Source organism: Phacochoerus africanus, chromosome 7, assembly GCF_016906955.1.
Source record: "Phacochoerus africanus isolate WHEZ1 chromosome 7, ROS_Pafr_v1, whole genome shotgun sequence".
Taxonomy (NCBI): Eukaryota; Metazoa; Chordata; class Mammalia; order Artiodactyla; family Suidae; genus Phacochoerus; species Phacochoerus africanus.
In genome coordinates this window covers 91500740-91521690 of record NC_062550.1, presented here as the reverse complement: position 1 = coordinate 91521690, position 20951 = coordinate 91500740, and the positions used below count along the sequence as shown (strand labels likewise).

The following is a 20951-nucleotide window of genomic DNA, read 5'->3' as shown; positions in this document are numbered from 1 at the left end:
GAGCTGCAGCTGTAGTCCTACGCCACAGCAGTGTGGGCTCTGGGCTGCCTCTGAGACCTGCACTGCAGTTTGTGGCAATGCCAGATCCTTAACCCACTAAGCAAGGCCAGGGACCAAACCTTTATCCTCATGGTTACTAGTCTGGCTCTTAACCTGCTGAGCCACAATGGGAACTCACTCATAAGAAATATTTTTAGCTGTCATATTTTGTGTTCATCAGCTAGGTCACAGAGTGTAATCAAGTTCTTTGGATCTTTATAGGTCTTTGGATTAAAGTATTTGGGGTCAGACACACCTGGGTTTAAATCTCTGCTTTTGACCAGCTGTGTGAACTTGGGCAAATTATATAATCAGTTTAAACCTCAGTGTCCTCATTTATAAAATACAAAAGACACTACCTAACTCAAAAAGATTGCGAAGTAAGATAACTGATGTAAATTGTCCAGTGCAGTGTCTGTCCTCTAGTAGCCACTCAACAAATGCTAGTTTTCTTTTTTATACCCCATCTAATTCTGACTTTCTGAGAGTTTTGATATTTTATAGTTATTTTCTTCACTATTTAATGCTTCTCATCAAATGCAGGATAGCATGTTATTTATTTATTCAGTGAGTTGCTCTGGAGACATTTTAGAGAATTCCATACCTCTCCCACTTCTCTTCCCAAATTTGACTGACTTTTATTATTTATCAGTTCATAAAATGTCTCCTTTTGGGGGTGAATTTTAATATGCTGTTTAATCTCTTTAAAAGATAGTCCTGTATGATTATTACATAATTATATATGTATTTTTTATCTATTCTTTCACTTCTTAACCTTCTGGCTTTTCATCCTAGATTGTTTTAAACTGGGATTAAAGTTTCCCAACTCTTATTGCCAAGTCACTGTTCTATTTAAAGTTTGCTTTTCAACAACAGTTACTTCATATTGATTCTATGCTAGAATCATTCACAGTTGCTTCCAAAAGAAAACAAAGATTTCTATGTTGTTTATATGACACAAGATGAACTCATGTGGCTTTGCTAAAACTACACTTTGAAAGAAAAAAACCCACTAAGCTCCTACTGAAAAAAAGTGTCAGTAACCCTTGGGGAACAATTCTTTTCTGAAATGGACTAGAATACAGGCACAAGGATGAAAACTGGAAGGTGATGTTGTGGTAAGGCATTCTGGATTTAATTAATTAAAGAATTTCACCTCAGAGACCATTTGAAGGTAAAGAATAACCATGCTAGAGGTAGAGGCCGTAACTGTTAAACGGAGACTCGAGCACGGAGAGAGGCAGCAGCCCCTCTGGAGAGCACGATGGGAAGGCGGTGTCTGAGTCGACTGCGAGGAGGGAAGGATGCTCTGCAGCAAGCCAGGCACCCACTCTGGGCACTCGTATTTCCATCAGCTGGGCAGTTTTCGCCCAAGCCCGAAAGAAGAAAAGCAAGAAAGGACAAAAGAGACTGGGATGGGTGACAGAAGGCTTTCTTTACAAAGATAGCTGGCTAGTTGGGGTAATGGTAACCAAGTAACCAGACAGTATCTTGGTAAACATTTGGTATGGGTTTTAGGGCCCAGAGACCAAGTTTATTTTTATTCGCTCTTTGCTAAAAGGCAGTTGGCTACATTTATTTTGTCCCACCAGGGAGGAAGGAAGGGCACGTCAGTTTTTCAAGAGGTTGTTTACTTTGACAGGGAGTGAATTCCACTTTCTTTTCCATTTGCTGATGTTTCTTTAAATGTGGAAAGAGATTATGCAATGGTTAAAAATACGTCTTGACATAAAAGTCAATTCATTTATTGTAAACTAACGAACTGGCTGTTTCCTAAAAAGGAAGATAATTCTGTTTTACAAAGCATTTTTTCAAACATCTGCCTCAATCTATGTTTCTCACTAAAGTAAGGGAAAGTTTCTATAGAAAAGCGTCATAGACTAGCTGTCGATATTCCATACTCAATCAATTTCCATCTGTCAAAAACATTTAATATATCTCTTGGTGTTCAAAGAATAGGTAAGGATTGAGGACGGGACTTCATGAAGTACTGCGTTCATAATTACTTAAATACTAACATAACATACTTACAATAGTTTAACACTATGTTCTGGTATATCTCAGTATGGAACTGAAAGTAAATTGTCACTGTAGCAATAAGCTATTTTTTAAAATAAATTCCAGCCTCATTATAATAATTCACTTTAAACTATGAGATATTTATGGTAGATAGATTTGTATACTATGAATAAGAGCGAGCTCTCTGAATGGAATTGCTGGGTATTTATTTTGAAACTGTTACATGAAAAACAGACATTCTAGAATTCTGCCAGAAATTTTCCTGGAGAAAAACAGAGGTTCTGAGTTAGACATTCGTAAGTGGGAGAAGATAACTGAATGAATGTTTATCAGCATTTGTATCTGTCGAGTTAGGAAAATCTTGTCTCGCCAGGAGTAGTATGTGTATTGGTTCTCACATGCTAGCCTGGAGACCAAAAGGCTGAACTAGAATCACCAGTGATGCTCTTAAAATGGGGACACAGATTTGTGTCCTCATCCCTGTTGGAGATTCTACTTCAGTAGATCTAGGGCCAGGCTCTGAGAGTTCATATTTCAACACGTTTTCCCAAGTGAGTCTGTCTCACATACACGTTTGGGAACCAATGACTAGATAGCAACAGTGCTTGAGGTCAGAGAAGGGGACTGTGAAAGTGGAGGCAAGACCTCGCTCAAAGGAGAGAAACCATTCCACTTTTGGTTTAGAGTCTATCTGAGTCTAAGTTCCCGATTTTAAAAAAATCTGGTAGCTCGAAATTGGCCATGGTGGGAATATTAAACCATAGAAATTGGCCAATGCTACAAATCAGGGCTTCTTCCCTCCCTAGAAATCCAACATGCCACTTTCCAGTAGGGTTATTCTCATATTTTTAATAGGCCTGCCACTGGAAAATCTACTTAGGTTATAGGATACCAAAGGCACACGGTGACCTTAAAGATTTCAGGTGAGTCATGCTGGAAGAGACTGCCTTTAAGAACAAAGAGGAGTTCCCGTCGTGGCGCAGTGGTTAACGAATCCGACTAGGAACCATGAGGTTGCGGGTTCAGTCCCTGCCCTTGCTCAGTGGGTTAAGGATCCGGCGTTGCCGTGAGCTGTGGTGTAGGTTGCAGACGCGGCTCGGATCCTGCGTTGTTGTGGCTCTGGCGTAGGCTGGTGGCCACAGCTCCGATTAGACCCCTAGCCTGGGAACCTCCATATGCCGCAGGAGCGGCCCAAGAAATAGCAAAAAAGACAAAAAAAAAAAGAACAAAGAGACAGTATTCCTCCAAGTGTCTCAGTACACTGTGAGAACTTTGTTTCTCATTTTACTTCTCTATCTTAACAACTAGCCAATTCGTGCCTCCCTTCTGCTTTCAGCCCTAGATTTAGCTATAGAGATTCACATTGTCCTTTGTGTTTACAGACCTTAAATGCACTGTCCTTAAAAAAAATTTTTTTTTCTTTTTTCTGAGTTGTAGAAATAAATTCAGTTTCAGTGATCTCTACTAGCCTTAAAAAAACAAACATCTCTGAAATCCTCAGGAGTGATTTCCTGGCTATGAACATGTGTAGTTGATTGTTTGGGTCCCATATTTGACTCTAGTTAAGGTGAAAATAAAGAGGAAGTGAGAACAGAGATGATTTAATTGCTCCCAAGGATAAATCTATTTGTTAGTAGATTTGGTGCAGGGCCCTATTTATTCAGCTTTGGTGAATTTATGGCCATTAACTAAAAGTGTACACATAATGCCGTAGTATTTGGCATGGTGTTTGTTAGGAGGGAAAAATAGCCTAGGACATTTATGGGGCCAATAAGTCTTGGGCTTATTTGACAGGCAACTAGTTACCTAACTGTGAATAGAGTACTAAGAATAATGTCACTGGTATTTGCTGAACCCTTTAATGTGGTCAGGTTAAGTATTTTATTAAATGTGTAGTAGATTCAGTGAGGGAGAATAACATCCATTCATTCCCTTTTCTAGATCATCTCATTAAAGGCAACAAAGGCACTCCCTGATTAGAAAGTAGCACAAACTTTGTGTTTCGGCACTTTAGAGGAAAAAGTAAAAACGTCCCCCGAGAGAGTGTGAAGCATCTCTTCGGGAAATTCTCTCCTTAATTGCCCTCACACCGCTCCCACCCTCTCCTTAAGGTACTTCATGGATCACTTTTATGGCATGTTCCTCATTATTCCTGGGGCACAATAATACTACCTACACCAAAGTGCTTTTGTGAAAGTTAAGTGAATTAATACATACACAGCCCTTTTAACAGTGGACGGAAAAGAATAGGCAATAAATGCCAGTGTTACTGTTATATCATCACTATCATCTCCGTGGATTAAAATGACCTGTTAGTATAAATTCCTTCCCATCTAGAATGTGAGATCCTTTAGGGAAGATCTTTTGTCTTTACAGGTCTAGGACTGACCACAGTGCCTGCCATAAAGGAGACACTCAATAAGTTTCTCCAGCTAAACTGACCTATGATTTACATACTTCCAGTAAATTTTATCTGGCCTACTGTTTCAGGTTTTCAATAGTTCCAACACCCGAGAGGACATAAACTAAGAAATAAGGGAGAGAAGAGTTTTGATAACTCATCACTGGCAGTCTTATAGACTGTAGACTAACCAGGCCTATTTAATATGATGTCTGTGATTATTTCACCGATGGAAATATAATGTTTATTATTTCTTCGAGATACAATTGTAAGTCTAACACTTGGAAAAGAAGAGCAAACACACAGAAGGAATCTTCTAGGCTACATCTTCTTAAGTGATTTCTTCATGTAGATGCGGCCACTCTACAATAGGAACATTTCCAATGTATTCTGGTCTCACAAGATGCTTGTAAGAAAAGCCTTCTCTGGTTAAATTTGAGAGACATATTTCAAAGCTCCATAGGAGTTTTATAAAACACTAGCATATTAAAGGGTGTGAGAAATCCTGAGAAAAAGAAATTTGGAAAGAAAACCTTTGATTAATTCACCATATCCTGAATTGGAAGGCTGTGGAGAAATTTTCCCCATATCTAGTTCTTATTAACATCTTTTGGAGTAAGTGTGCCATGAGTCAAACTTTGGAAAATGCTATACCATAAAAACACACTTATCAGTAAATCTCTATGTCACTCTTTTTTTTTTTTGTCTTTTTGCTATTTCTTGGGCCGCTCCTGCGGCATATGGAGGTTCCCAGGCTAGGGGTCTAATCGGAGCTGTGGCCGCCAGCCTACGCCAGAGCCACAGCAACGCAGGATCCGAGCCTCGTCTGCAACCTACACCACAGCTCACGGCAACGCCGGATCGTTAACCCACTGAGCAAGGGCAGGGACCGAACCCGCAACCTCATGGTTCCTAGTCGGATTCGTTAACCACTGCACCACGATGGGAACTCCTATGTCAGTCATTTTAAAAAATCTAAATCTATATGCATTCAAAGAGAGACACACACTTTAGTTAATTTGGATGTTCAGGGAACAGTAGGATATTGTTTGGCTGACTAAAAAAAACCTGTAGAGTAAATGCTCAATGCATTTAATCCTTGATGAAGAGTATTCTGCAGCTCTATCAAACTTTAACATAGTACAGTCACCTGAGAATTTTGGTAAAGTGCATGTTTGATTCAGTAGGTCTGGGGTGGGATCAGAGGTTCTGCAATTTCTAATTGGCAACTGGATGATGCCATTGCAGCTGGTCTTGGGACCACACACTGAGTATCATGTTACTTTTTTGCCTTGTAAGCCTAGTAGAATAAATATAATAAAATTGTTATTTGAATAACATTGTGCATGTTGTTTATGGAGCCACACACTGAGATGGTTTAAATTTTTAGAAATATCCACTTGTTTTCTTGATACTACCTTCCTCATAAAAGTAAAGTGGGAACCAATGGGCAGAAAAGTTGTGGCTAGAGTGCTGTCTCTGTTAGCACTTAGCATGAAATATGGTACACTGTAGGTACTTAATAAATGTTAAGTGTATTAACCACTTTGTCATAAACTTTATTATCAGCCTTAGTAACTCTAAAGGGGATATAGGGACACATCTGCTAAGGAAGGAGTTAATGATATGCGAAGATTATTAATAAAAATGAAACTGTTTACAAGATAAAGTCTAAAACTATTATAGCCTATCTGGACTTCTGTGAGCTGGCTTCTGCCTCCCTCCCCAACTTCAGTTCCTGCCATTCTCAACATACAACCCATGTTGTAGCTTTACTAAGTGACTTAAAAAAACTTCAAGCAAATGCCACACTGTATCATGCCTTGATTAAAAATATTTAGTTTGGGGACCAAAACCTATAAAGCCTTTTTGGCATAAGGTAGCGTAAGTCATGTTTTAGATAATCTCTTTCATGCTCTTTTTATAAAACTCTGAATCCATGAGATCTCTAGGATTTAAAAATCTAGAGCTGGCAACCTTTTTACATTTTGTAAGAATAAGAGCCATAGCTTGAACACAGAACAGTAATAAAAAACAAAACAAAACAAAAACAAACACAAAGTATTTATTTTGGCTCCATGTCTGCCAATAAACCTTTTCTATTTCTCTTTTTATTGGTAAGATGTAGACATTTTAAAAATTATCTGTTTTAATCCTTTGTACATTTATTCATCTTACAATTTTGCACAGCTGAAGAATTTAAAATTTGATTAGTAAAATGCAATAAATTATACACAGTGCTTTCAAATTAATATAAACATTACAAATATGTGGGAAATATATGAAACTTTCCTAATCAAATCACTGCAATGGCTCCCAGTACCCTAGAGAATAAACATGAAAAATTTTAGGCTAACTACAAGGCCCTCTAAAATGTGGCCTCAATCAATGTTGGAAAGTTTTCTTTGACCATTCCCCTAGGTCTTCTGTTGGTTAGCCTAGTGAAAATGGATACCTGTTTTCTATACCAGCACAGATGCTTAAATATTAGTTAAATATTAGAAACTGGGTTTGCTTTAATGAATGTAAATAAAATTTGGGGGGCCTTCTTCTAGACCAGTGTTTCTCAAACTTGAGTTGGCCTCAGAATCACCTGGAGGGTTTGTTTGTAAAACTCAGATTTCTGGGTCCCACCAACAGAATTTCTGTTCACTTGGTCTGGGTTGGAATCAGAATTGCATTTCTTTTTTTCTTTTTAAAATTTTTTTGTCTTTTAGAGCCACACCCATGGCATATGGGGGTTCCCAGGCTAGGGGTCCAATCAGAGCTGTAGCCCGTGGGCCTAAGCCAGAGCCACAGCAACGTGGGATCTGAGCCGCGTCTGCAACCTACACCGCAGCTCATAGCAATGCTGGATCCTTAACCTGCTGGAGGAGGCCAGGGATTGAACCCACATCCTCATAGATGCTAGCTGGGTTTGCTAACTGCTGAGCCACAACGGGAACTCCGAGAATTGCAATTCTAACACATTTCCCAAGTGACGTTGATGCCGGTGGTCCAGGGACCACAATTTAAGAATCACTAGTTTGCTTGTTGACTTCGACTAAACTTGATTGCTAAAAGTGCAAATGCAATATGAATTGAGCTGCCTTTGTCTAACACAAGAATGATCCTTTAAAAACTAAGTCAGATTATGCCTCTTTTCTGCGCAAAAACCTGTGCTGGCTCATCATTTCACTCCAAGTAAAAGCTGCCATGTTTTCAGGGGCCTATGCGACCATATTATTTGCCTCACACTTTTAGTCTCATCTTCTGCTACCCACCAAATCCTTTTCTGATGCAGCCAAACTGACCTCATTGTTTTTATTTTGACATAGTAGACACCTTCTTGTCTTAGGATGTTCTATTTGCTTAGATTTTTCTCTTCCAGTTAAATATTTGGCCAACTTTTTTAGTATCTTCAAATCTTTGCTCAAATCTTACCTTCTTAGTGATGAGGCCTATCCTCTTTTAATACTGCATCTTGTCTATAATCTCATTTATATGTGGAATCTAAAGAAACAACTCAGGAACAGAGAACAGATTGGTAGTTCCAGAGGCAGGAAGTGGGGGTTGCTGGGACGAAATGGGTGAAGGTGGTTAAAAAAAAACCAAACCTTCCAGTTATAAGATCAGCAAGTTTGGGGAATGTAACGTATGACATGATAACTATCGTTAATACTATACCGTATATATGAAATTTGCTAAGAGAGATCTTAAAAGTTCTGTTCACAATGAGAAAAAATTGTAACCATGTGAAGCGATGGATGTAAACTAAACTTATTGTGGTGATCATTTCATAATTATCCATATACAAAATGATTATGTTGTAGATATTAAACTTATACAATGCTATATGTCAATTATTCCCCAATAACACTAGGGTGAAGGAGTTTCTGTTGTGGCTCAGTGGGTTAAGGACTTGACATTATCTCTGTGGGGATGCAGGTTCAATCCCTGCCTTACTCAGTGGATTAAGGATCCAACATTGCTGCAAACTATGGCATAGGTCACAAGTCTAGCTCGGATCTACTGTTGCTGTGGCTGTGGCATAGGCCATAGCTACAGCTCCAATTCGACCCTTGGCCTGGGAACTGTCATATGCCACAGGTGCAGCCGTAAAACAAAACAAAACAAAACAAAAAACTGGGGAAAAATGGAAAAAAAAAGTGCTGCATCTTGTCATTACTTTTCTCTTTCCAAATCTCTGGCACCTTGGATCCCTCTTAATATGTTTTATTTTTATTTCTTTGGTGATAATAACACATATCACCTTCTAAAAACTACATACTTTACTTATTAATTATGTATTATCTGTCTTCTCTGCTAGAATATAAGCTCATTAAATACAGGGGTCTTTGCATACCATGTTCTTGGATTGGAAGAATAAATATCAAAATGACTATGCTACCCAAGGCCATCTACAGACTCAGTACAATCCCTATCAAATTACCAAGGGCATTTTTCACAGAACTAGAACAAAATATTTTAAAGTTTGTTTGGAAGCCATCCTGAGATAGCCAAAGCCATCCTGAGAAAAAAAAGTGGAGCTGGAGGAATCAGGCTCCCTGACTTCAGAGTAAACTGCAAGGATACAGTCCTCAAAACTGTATGGTACTGGCACAAAGACAGAAATATAGATCAGTGAAACAGGATAGAAAGCCCAGAATTAAACCCACGCACCTACGGCCAACTTATCTATGACAAAGGTGGCAAGAATATACAATGGAGAAGAGGCAGTCCCTTCAGTAAGTGGTGCTGGGGAGTTCCCATCATGGCTCAGTGGTTGACGAATCCGACTAGGAACCATGAGGTTGCAGGTTCGATCCCTGCCCTTGCTCAGTGGGTTGGGGATCCGGTGTTGCCATGAGCTGTGGTGTAGGTCGAAGATGTGGCTTGGATCCCACGTTGCTGTGGCTCTGGTGTAGGCCAGTGGCTGCAGCTCCAATTGGACTCCTAGCGTGGGAACCTCCATATGCCAAGGGAGCAGCCCGATAAATGGCAAAAAGACAAAAAAAAAAAAAGTGGTGCTGAGAAAACTGGACAGTCACATGTAAAAGAATGAAATTAGAACACTTCCTAACACTGTACACAAAAATAAACTCAAAATGGATTAAAGACCTAAATATAAGACCAAAACTATAAAACTCTTAGAGGAAAACATAGACCAAACACTCTCTGACATAAACCAGAGCGATGTCTTCTCAGATTCATCTCTTAGAGTAATGACAATAAAAACGAAAATAAACAAATGGGACTTAATTAAACTTAAAAGTTTCTGCACAGCAAAGGAAACCCCAAACAAAACGAAAAGACAACCCACAGAATGGGAAAAAATATTTGCAAATGAATCGACTGACAAGGGATTAATCTCCAAAATGTATAAATACCTCTTGCAGCTCAATACTCAAAAAATGAACAACCCCATCAAAAAATGGGCAGAAGATCTAAACAGACAATTCTCTAAAGAAGACATGCAGATGGCCAAAAAACACACAAAAAGATGTTCAACATCATTCATTATTCAAGAAATGCAAATCAAAACCACTATGAGGTACCACCTTACACCGGGCAGAATGGCCATCATCAAAAAGTCTACAAACAATAAGTGCTGGAAGAGGGTGTGGAGAAAAAGGAACCCTATTACGCTGTTGGTGGGAATGTAAATGGGTGCAACCACTGTGGGAAACAGTATGGAGATTCTACAGAAAACTAAAAATAGAACTACCATTTGATCTAGCAATCCCACTCCTGGGCATCTATCCAGAGAAAACCGTGACTCAAAAAGATACATGTGCCCCAGTGTTCATTGCAGCACTCTTTGCAATAGCCAAGACATAGAAACAACCTAAATGTCCATTGACAGAAGAGTGGATCAAGAAGATGTGGTACATACACACAATGGAATATTACTCAGCCATTGAAAGGAAAGAAATAACCCGACATTTGCAGCAACATGGATGAACCTAGGAATTATCCTGCTAAGTGAAGTCAGTCAGACAGTGAGACACCAACATCATATACTATCACTTACATGTGAAATCTAGAAAAAAGACACAGGAGTTCCCGTCGTGGCTCAGTGGTTAACGAATCTGACTAGGAACCATGAGGTTGTGGGTTTGATCCCTGGACGTGCTTTGTGGGTTAAGGACCCGGCGTTGCCATGAGCTGTGGTGTAGGTCGAAGACACGGATTGGATCCTGCGTTGCTGTGACTGTGGTGTAAGCTGGCGGCTACAGCTCTGATTCGACCCCTAGCCTGGGAACCTCCATATGCCACGGGAGCGGCCCAAGAAATGGCAAAAAGACAAAAAATAATAATAATAATAATAAAATAAATAAATAAATAAAAGACACAACGAACTTCTTTGCAGAACAAATATGGACTCACAGACTTTGGAAAACTTGTTTTCCAAATGAGACAGGTTGAGGGGCGGAGGGATACGCTGGGGTTTTGGGATGGAAATGCTATAAATTTGGGTTGTGATGATCATTGTACAACTATAAATGTAATAAAATTCATTGAATAATTTAAAAAAAAAAGAATACAGGGGTCTTTGTTTTGTTCCTGAATGTAATCGAGCCTGGGGCATATAATAGGCCCTCGATATATATGCATTGAATGAATGAATAAATAAACGAGTGAATATGTTAGGTACATTGTACTACATGCTGTTTCAAGTCAATGCTATTTAACCATATCTTTTTGAAAATGTTGCCTGTTGTATAAAATATAGTTAATTTACTCACAGACAAATTAATTTCCTTCCCTGTTTTTTCTGCTTGTTAATCTATACTTCCTTATTTTTAGACATTTTTGCTAGTGATCTAAGGCTATGAAATATACACATATATGTATCTATTTAAATACATCCTGTACAAAATGGTTTTAGGGCTGAATATGTTCTATATTGAAGCAATTTCATAAGCAGGCCCTTCAGTCAGCACATGGAGTTAAGGAGACTATATTTTAGTCCCTAATGTACTGTGAATTTTTAAAGAAGTAATTTATCTTTGACATAAGGTATTTTTAGTCAATAAAGAGTAGAGGGGTTCCCGTCGTGGCACAGTGGTTAACGAATCTGACTGGGAACCATGAGGTTTCGGGTTCGATCCCTGGCCTTGCTCAGTGGGTTAAAGGATCCGGCGTTGCAGTGAGCTGTGGTGTAGGTTGCAGACACGGCTCGGATCCCACGTTGCTGTGGCTCTGGTGTAGGCCGGTGGCTGCAGTTCCGATTGGACCCCTAACCTGGGAACCTCCACATGCCGCAGGAGCAGCCCTAGAAAATGCAAAAAGACCAAAAATAAAATAAAATAAAATAAAAAAATAAATAAATAAAAAGTAGAAACTTTATCATATTTCCCACTGCCTATCTTTTTTTTTTTTCCAAAGGTAAAAAGGAGAAAAAATATATTTATTGGTAAGGCAATCACTACTATGTACAAGCACTCAGTCCACAAAGCTGGTAGTTATTCCCATTCTCGAACTGTATAGAATTGAACAGAATCATCTTAAATAAGACCAAATGAGATGTGAACTTCACAGGGTATGGAATTTGTTTCAAGAGATACATATTTTAAAAGGCACAGAGTTTGTATTTGGCGTCTGCACTTGCATTAGGAAACCCTGAGGTCATCTGTGGGATGAGGAGGAGGGAGGACCGAATGTCCCACTGCCTATCTTATAGGGCAAGAGTTATTATAATACTCGTTTTCATTTCTCGAGGGCTTACTATATGACAGGCAACATGCTAAGCACTGCACACACCTTAGCGTATGTAATTCTCATTACAACCCTGCGGGAGAATGAGATCGAAGTCCAAATAGCTTCAGTAGCTGGCATAGGGTTACACAGCGGTAAGAGGAAGGGAAAGCTTCAATTCTAGGTCTGTTTGAAACCTAAACTAAAATGAAAGTCTGAGTACAAACAAGGAACAGGAGTAAAACAGAATTCTCGGAGAAATATTATGATGCAAATCCAAATGTGAGGCTCATTGTTGAAAGTAAGCTGTGCCATGCTCTGCCTTCCACAATCCAAGAGAGAAAGCTTGTGGAAAAGTAAGCCCACCCATATTTCATGTAGATATATCCTGCCTGATGTTAAAACTATGTATTTTCAAGAGTAATCGAATTTTTCCTTTAAATTAAAAACAAACCCAGATTTTAAATTATTGTCTCCCATTGTATTGCTCCTTTCCTGTCATTGTGTTTACATGGAGTCCTTGGTGGGGCAAGGAAGGGCAGGATCATTCATCTCCATTAACAGTCTTGAGTGGTTTCTGTTATATAATAATTTCTAAGCTGATAAATACGTAAATACGCACGTAGTTAGAGAAACTATTCATCCACACTGGACTTTTACTTCCGCTCTGCATACATCCTTTGTAGTCACATGTTTCAGATAATGTGCGATTAACTGAGAAAATCTTTTAAAATTCTACTCTTTTCTCTCTCTCTCTTCCTTTTTTAGAGCCACACCTGTGGCATATGGAAGTTCTCAGGCTGGGGGAGAGTTGGAGCGGCAGCTGCCAGCCTACGCCCCAGCCCCAGCCACAGCAGTGCTGGATCCAGGCAGCTTCTGTGACCTCCACCACAGCTCACGGCAACGCCAGATCCTTAACCCACGGAGCGAGGCCAGGGATCAAACCCCCATGCTCATGGATACTAGTCAGATTCATTTCCACTGAGCCACGACAGGAACTCCTGTAACAGTTTTTTATCTTGTAAGAGAGCAGGGAGTTATTGTTATCCTCCAAATTCACTTATGATACAATAGTACATTAGAGCAGAGTCAACCAAATTGCACTCACAATGAAACCAAAATCTGTCATTTTGCAGGTGTTGAAGTTCAATGCAAAAATGAAAACTAGAACGACCAAAATGCACATAACCGCTCTTTATTTCTTCATTTGAGTCCATTATTGTCTGTGTTCTACTCATATATTTGGCCTTAAGATAATCTTAAGTGTATCTTCCTCTTCATCAGTCTTTTTTCTCTTTTAGTCATCTTGTTTTCAAAATGTGGTGCTATAGGAAACAGTTTTATTTCATGGTGTGTGAGAAAGGGGATTGCTTTTATGAATATTGTACTGCTTGTACCTAACAGATAGAAAATTCTTACCCCTTATCAGTGAAATTAGCTGAAGTGTATGAATGAGTTGTCTGAGAATTTCATGACCTGTCTTCATTGAGCCAGCAAAAAAAGGATGATTTTGTACAAATCAACCTTTTTTCCCCAGTAACCACAAGTTCACTTACATTTGCAAGCATCTGGAGCAGAGAACGGTCTCCGGAGGTCCCGGTAGAAGCCTGGCTTACACCTCTGGCAATGCTGACCTTCTGTGTTGTGCTGGCAGTCATTGCAGACGCCACCACTACGGTTTCCTGATGCCTCCCACACATTAATGTCAAAGTGACAGGCATCAGCATGTCCATTGCACTTGCAGGCTGGAGAAAAGCATGGGAAGGGAACAAAGAATTAAAGATACAATGACAGGCTCTCTAATATTCAGGCAGTTAGTAGTAGGGTAAGCCAACTGCTAATTTTTTAAATAATTTAGTTTTTGAATATTGTACCTTTTTACAGTATAAGAATCAAAACAACATAAAAAAAATATACACACTGAGAACTCTCCTCTTTCCATCCCCATTCACCCTGTTTCCTCTGGCCTTCAGTAGCCTCTTTCCTTTCTTCCTTCTTTCTTTCTCTTTCTCCCCTCCCTCCCTCCTTCCATCGATCCTGGAAGGAACTGTCTGGTGAGCAGGAGTTAGTAACTTGGCAGGTAGTACTTTCTTTTTTTTATTTTTATTTATTTTATTTATTTATTTTTTTTGTCTTTTTGCTATTTCTTGGGCTGCTCCCGCGGCATATGGAGGTTCCCAGGCTAGGGGTCTAATCGGAGCTGTAGCCACCAGCCTACACCAGAGCCACAGCAACGCGGGATCCGAGCCACATCTGCAACCTACACCACAGCTCACGGCAACGCCGGATCCCCAACCCACTGAGCAAGGGCAGGGACCGAACCCGCAACCTCATGGTTCCTAGTCGGATTCGTTAACCACTGTACCATGACGGGAACTCCATGGTAGTACTTTCATGCGTACTATTCCTCAGCTATTGTTGTACTGGTGAGTGCAAGATAATCTCCTATAGGGGCCTTAATTTTCTTAGAGAAGCGGTCTGCAAAGTTTCTTACGCAACAGTTTCTCAAAGGCGTTTCTAAGATTATCAGGCAATAGTGCCAAGTGACAGGTCTCAGGTCACTGTGTTCTATATGTATTTAGATATGCAGTTGGTTTCTGTGGAAAGGACCAGAATGGCATTCTAGGAATTTAGGAGAAATTCTTTAGATTCTCTTGATGAGTGATTTAGAATAAGAATCCGGACTTTTTCCTGGAGGTCAACTGTATTTGAAAATATTCGTGCTATTGTTTTTCATTGTTTCCTTGATGTGTTATGATATTTTGACCAGATTCATAATCTTTAAAAAGCATAAGATAATTTAAGATTTATACTTAGAGGAAATCCTTTACATTTCTGAGAAACTAAAATAAATCAGTTCATGACTTCAGATTATGTATGGGAAGTGACGTCTCAATTTTACCCGTTGTACTTGTTTTTAAATCCTAGTAAAATTGAAATTTGTGAATGTAAACATTGTTATGGGCATGTGTATTTCTCTCTGCATATATGTTTCTATTTCATGTGTATTCCATTTTGAATTGCAAAGAAGGAAAAAAAAAGATTTATATTCCTATGTGTTTTAGCCTTCTATCTAATCTCCAATCTCAAACCTAAAGTTAGTCATGGCTTAATTTCACATCTAACTCATCATTATGAGTATCATACGTGAAAAGAAAGGCATTATGGTATTACGGAGAAAAGCATTTAATTTGGAGTCTTAAGACTAGGGATCAAGTCCTGACACTGTCATTTACTAACTTTGGCAAGTTACTTAATCTTACTAAGCCTCAATTTCCTGATCTCTGAAATGGGATTAACATTCACCTGCTTTATAGGATTATTATGAGAATTGAATTCAAGAAAGCTATTTTCATGTTTATAATTCACTATTTCAGCTATGAAGGTGACTGCATACACTTATCCTCAGTTGCTTTTGTGTCTAGCCATATATTTTTCTTTGTTTGTTTGGTTTTGGTTTTTTGGCTATGGCCACAACATGTGGAAGTTCTGGGCCAGAGCTTGAACTCCCGCCACAGCAGCGACCCGAGCAGCTGCAATGATGATCCTAGGTCTTTAACCCACTGCACCACAAGGGAACTCCTAGCCATGGAACTCAAGGAGAGACTCAGGTCCCACATAGTGTCCAGCAAATGGGCAACACATCCTTGGTAAGATAGTCATATCAGTGAGTTTGCAAGCAGTAACTGATTTCAACGGGTGATGTCACAGTGGGCAGTGTAATGGGCTCTGTTTGTGTAGGTTATGGTGTCTGTCACCCTCCACTTTATATTATACTTCTAGAGACAGTGAGGTCCACAGACAAGTTTACAAAGACTTTGAGTCTGTGGGCTTGGCACTTACTTCTGCACTCTTTTGGAGACCCTGTTTTGCCATCAGCTGCTTCCCAGGGGCGGTCATTGTATAAAGGTGCACAATGTTGGCAGTGGGTCCCTGCTGTGTTGTGCTTACACATACACTTCCCGTGGACCTGCAAACAAAAATAAGTAAGAGCAATGAGCACAAACAATGCTAGGAGAAAGCAGTCTTCCCACAACTTCATCTTCTTGGTTGGCTTTAGCCATATCACTTTCGTTTACTTTTCTGAACAAGTCATCAAGATGAGAGATCCTTTCTTTAACTTGCCTTGTGGTTATTCAAAAGATTACATAATGTATTTCCTTGGCTGTAGGATATGTGATCCTAATAGCAATTCTGAGGTACTGGTTAGATATTTGCTTAAATTTTTAATGACTTTAAAATTTTTAATTATTTATGCAAAAGTAATACATCCTCACTGCAGAAAATTTGGAAACCTGTAATCCCATCACAATGTGACATCATTATCAACATTTGAAGCATATATTTCCAGTACTTTAAAAATGCAGTTATATTTAAAACTTTTTTTCCCACATAATGTATTGAGATCATCTTTCTATTTCGTTTAATATTCTTCTACAACACACATTTTAATGACTCCCTTATATGATGTGCAATTTATTTGACCAATCATCTATTTTTAGTTATTTAGTCTTTTAGATATTTTTAAATCCTGTATTTAGATTCTATAATGAATATCCTTGTAGCTATTTGTGTACATCTTTGTTTATTTGGAATGTGTTTTCTATAGATAAAATTGAGCAGCCAATATTTATATGTTTTTTAAGACTTTGAAGACATATTGTCATAATGACTGGGCATTTTCTTTTAATCCCACAATTCAGAGCAGTTCAGGATTTTTTTTTTTTTGCTATTTCTTGGGCAGCCCCTGCGGCATGTGGAGGTTTCCCAGGCTAGGGGTCGAATCGGAGTCATAGCCACCGGCCTACGCCAGAGCCACAGCAACTCGGGATCCGAGCCGTGTCTGCAACCTACACCACAGCTCACGGCAACGCCGGATCGTTCACCCACTGAGCAAGGGCCGGGACCGAACCCGCAACCTCATGGTTCCTAGTCGGATTCGTTAACCACTGCACCACGACGGGAACTCCAGGATTTTTTTTAAATAGTACTTCTCCCAGTGAGGAATACTTCAGTGGAATTATCTGAGATCTGAGACTTCTATGAGATTTTAATATCTTTTGTATTACCTCACCAATAATTTCTAAAAATTAATATTTGGGATCATCTGGAATAATTCTTAATAACTGTTGCCACAAATTTCAGTAACAAGATGCTTTTATTGGCACATGATGTCCTGACTATACAAATGAACGTTTTGTAAAGTAGCTCAGAATGGGATTCCCCAGTTTGGATCTATGAGGTGTTGTTGTTTTTCTTAAGAAACAATATAAAAAGGGAATTCCTGTCATGGCTCAGTGGTTAATGAATCCGGACTATGAACCATGAGGTTGCCGGTTCCATCCCTGGCCTTGCTCAGTGGGTTGAGGATCCGGCGTTGCCGTGAGCTGTGGTGTAGGTTGCAGACACGGCTCGGATCCTGCGTTGCTGTGGCTCTGGTGTAGGCTGGCGGCTGCAACTCCGATTGGACCCCTAGCCTGGGAACCTCCATGTGCCGGGGGAGCAGCCCTAGAAAAGGCAAAAAGACAAAAAAAAAAAAAGAAACAGTATAAAAGGTAAATCAGCATAAAGGTAATAAATCGTATCAACCAGTCAACAAATTTTTAATGAATATCTACGAGAGAGTAACTATGTTAGACTCCATATTTGATACAAAAACCATTACAAAATGTGATTTCTGTCTAAGCAAAGTAAAATGTATAATGTAGCTGGAGAAAAAAGATTTACAGTAGAAAAAAATTACAGATAAACAAGACTGTAAATAAGTACCTAAGAGACAAAATAAAGTTAGAATTCAAAAGATGCAGAAGTCACCATAGCTGGGCATTTATTGAGGGCATTATGAGAGGGATTGGGTTCGGAGCTGGTCCTTGAACATGGGTGGTATTTCTGACAGGCCGAAGGGAAGAGACTTTTCAGGAAGAGAATCAAAAGTAACCAAAGTGAAGTGCTAGGGAAACTATGAACAAAGTTCATTTCAATACATCTAAAATATTCTGACTGCAGTGATAAAGGAAGTACTAAAAAGCAGCAAGTACTTAGAGTGGCCAGAAATAAAATAGTCCCTAGAGTTTAACAAACGTGGCCATAGCCACACCAGTACATTGATGTATTCCTGCTTGACCTAATTCAACCCTTGAGTAAGTTGTGTTATCTTATCCAGGACCTCTTTTCTCTTTTCCTTCTCTTGGTATATGTATGTCTTTGGCTCCACCAGTAGAGGCACTCTGAAAATAGCATATGCATTGTCCAAGTGTGTTATATATCTACTGTGGACCTTATGCACACATAAAATTCAGGTGCATGAATTATTTAGGGCTTGGAGAACCACAGGCTACTTGGGAATGAGGCCTAAGAGTTTTAATCTGGAAATTTTCGTAAATAATTATTTTGGTGGCCACCTTACTCAATTTAGGTTCTATGTATTGTAATATCAAGTTTTTATGCTTAATTATAGCTGTCCTTTCAGTTCTCAGGGATTAGTTAGGATATAGATTTTTTTTTTTCCCCTGGCTGTGCCTATGGCATGTGGAAGTTTCCGGGTCAAGGATCGAACCCACACCACAGCAGCGACCCAAGCTGCTACAGTGACAATGCCAGATTCTTAACCCACTGTGCCACGGAGAACTTCCAGGATACAGATTTTTTACATGAGAGAATTTTCTCCTTAGAGTACAGTGATGTTGTAGATTGTTTTTTTGCTTTTATTTATGGAAACTCTACTCATAGATTCAATTTATTGGTTTTGCTTCTGGAATGTCCAAGTGTGAGGTAAGTTATAGTTACCTATTTTCTTGGCCTTCTCTTTGTGACTATGTCTGTTGGGAGCTATTTATACGTAAAGTCCCGTGGGGTTGCAAGAGTTTATTGTACATCACTATTCATGTGTCCAGGCAAGAGCCAAAGACAAATTTGCACTTAAATTTGGAGACCTGCAGGAATTCAATTTCACTGCTCTATAAGAATGAGGTCTTTCATCCTAGCTCCTGGATATCTGCTTTTTCATATATTTGGTAGAAATGCTTCAGCCCAAGTCTTTTATTAAATCTTTTAAATTCCACATTCCTTTTCATCATGAAAAAAATAAAAATTCTATCAAATAACTTATGCATGGTGAGATTCTTTTAAAGCTTTCATTGAAAGGTGGATTCTTTGTTTACTTGTACTAGATGCTGATTTCAAAGAAAATGAAATCCATTGAAAAACTAAATGAGAAAAATCTTCCAAAGTTGAAGAATTTAGTAAAGTGAAGGCATACTTATGTAGCTGACAGCAGTTGTTAGCATAATGAAGATTCGTGGAAAAAGCAGTTTTGTAATTGTCTAAATTCTATAACCTGTTAAAAGAACAAAAACAAAAAACAAACCACCATATATAAAACACTCAGAATACAAGTATTTTATAGAATTCAAGTGAAAATTCCTAGAATAAACCATCCCTAATCCATCACTGATGTTAAGGAGATTATACGGAATACTACTCCAGGAGTGCATTTGCAACAATGTTAAGAAGTCTAAAGTAACTATAGTAGAGATCAAAGTGGGTAACTCCCGCTCTGTCTAAGTAAACCAGAGGGCATGTGTTGAGTAAGTCCCCTTCTATCTAGATCGTGAAATATATTACACGGTTTTAGTATGCTGAATTTATCTTGTAATACTGAAGATCCACTGAAGATTTCTGGGAAAGGTAGTGATTAAATATACCTAATTTTCCTCTCTTTAAAAAATTGCCTTCTATCTCCTATGTTTCTTATGTTCTTTCTTCTCCTTCCTTTATTCTTTTTTTTTTTTAACCTCTGCTTATACTTTCCAATAGCCAGTGGCAGTCATACATATTTTCTGATAATGTTTAGAATTTTAAAAGGTTGCTAATTCTTATTTTTGCCTTTTTGTATCCTTCCTACTTTTAAAACAATATATTAAATATTATATAAAGATAGATGCTGCAAACTATTGTTAGTTTTAAGAGGAAATAAGCTATCATTATAAGTCAGTTTTTCAGGTTTAGTCTTGCAATGCCCAAGGCCTATATATAACCCAACTCATAAGTTAGTCCTGGCTCACAAATTCCAGGCCTCAGGAGGCCATAGATATTTAGGGAAACCTCACCAAACATTCACATGTATCACAAGATAATGTGGACAGGTCAGTTCCCTCTGGAGTAAGGATTTCAGAGCATTCCCTCATTCCTACATGCCGAGAATTGGGATGAATCTCCTGGGGTCTGAAAGATGCCAGCCCAGCAAATATTTCTGCACACAGAAAAATTCAAAGAGCTGTCATTTTGAGAATTACCAAAAATAGCTGTAAATCATTACCTAGACCATTTGAAACAAGAAATCCTTCCTCAGCGATACAACTCTTTCTGTTCAAGCTTGAAAGATCACCCACTATTTGATGCTCGTGAAAAATGTGCAAGTAAAACTAGGTCTTCATTGAAAAAAAAAAAAAAAAGAAAAGAAAACAGAAAAAGGAAACTTTAGTAACAAGTTAAACATAGCTCTTGTTTGATACACAAACATAAGCTAAAGAGCAGGAAAATGGGATTATGTATTTAAAGTTTAGCTGAGAAAAGTCCTATCTGGCTGTGTAATTGGAAAATGAGAAATCTACTTTAAAAACAAATCTACTATTCCTAATTATCCAAGAGCTATACCTTAGTGTTTTGGATTTACTGTGGATTTCATAAACTCTTCTGTTATACTCAGTGTATGTTTCTCTGTTGATGTGAAAAGTTTTCCTACCTATATCTAATAGTATTTATTTGTTACTAACATTAACCTACTTGCAAATCATTTTTAGCATACTTATCT

General features: G+C 38.7%; 1 protein-coding gene across 3 annotated transcripts in view; it reads right to left on the bottom strand.

Moving 5' to 3' along the window:
• The window catches only part of NTN4 (netrin 4), a 112902-nt gene that overhangs the window by 28661 nt on the left and 63290 nt on the right, over nt 1-20951 (bottom strand). For all 3 annotated transcript variants that reach the window (XM_047788243.1, XM_047788245.1, XM_047788244.1), the window contains exons 4-5: nt 15983-16109; nt 13696-13884 (exon numbers count right to left, since the gene is read on the bottom strand). In XM_047788243.1, coding sequence (XP_047644199.1) covers nt 13696-13884; nt 15983-16109 — 316 coding nt within the window. The remainder of the gene's footprint in view (nt 1-13695; nt 13885-15982; nt 16110-20951) is intronic.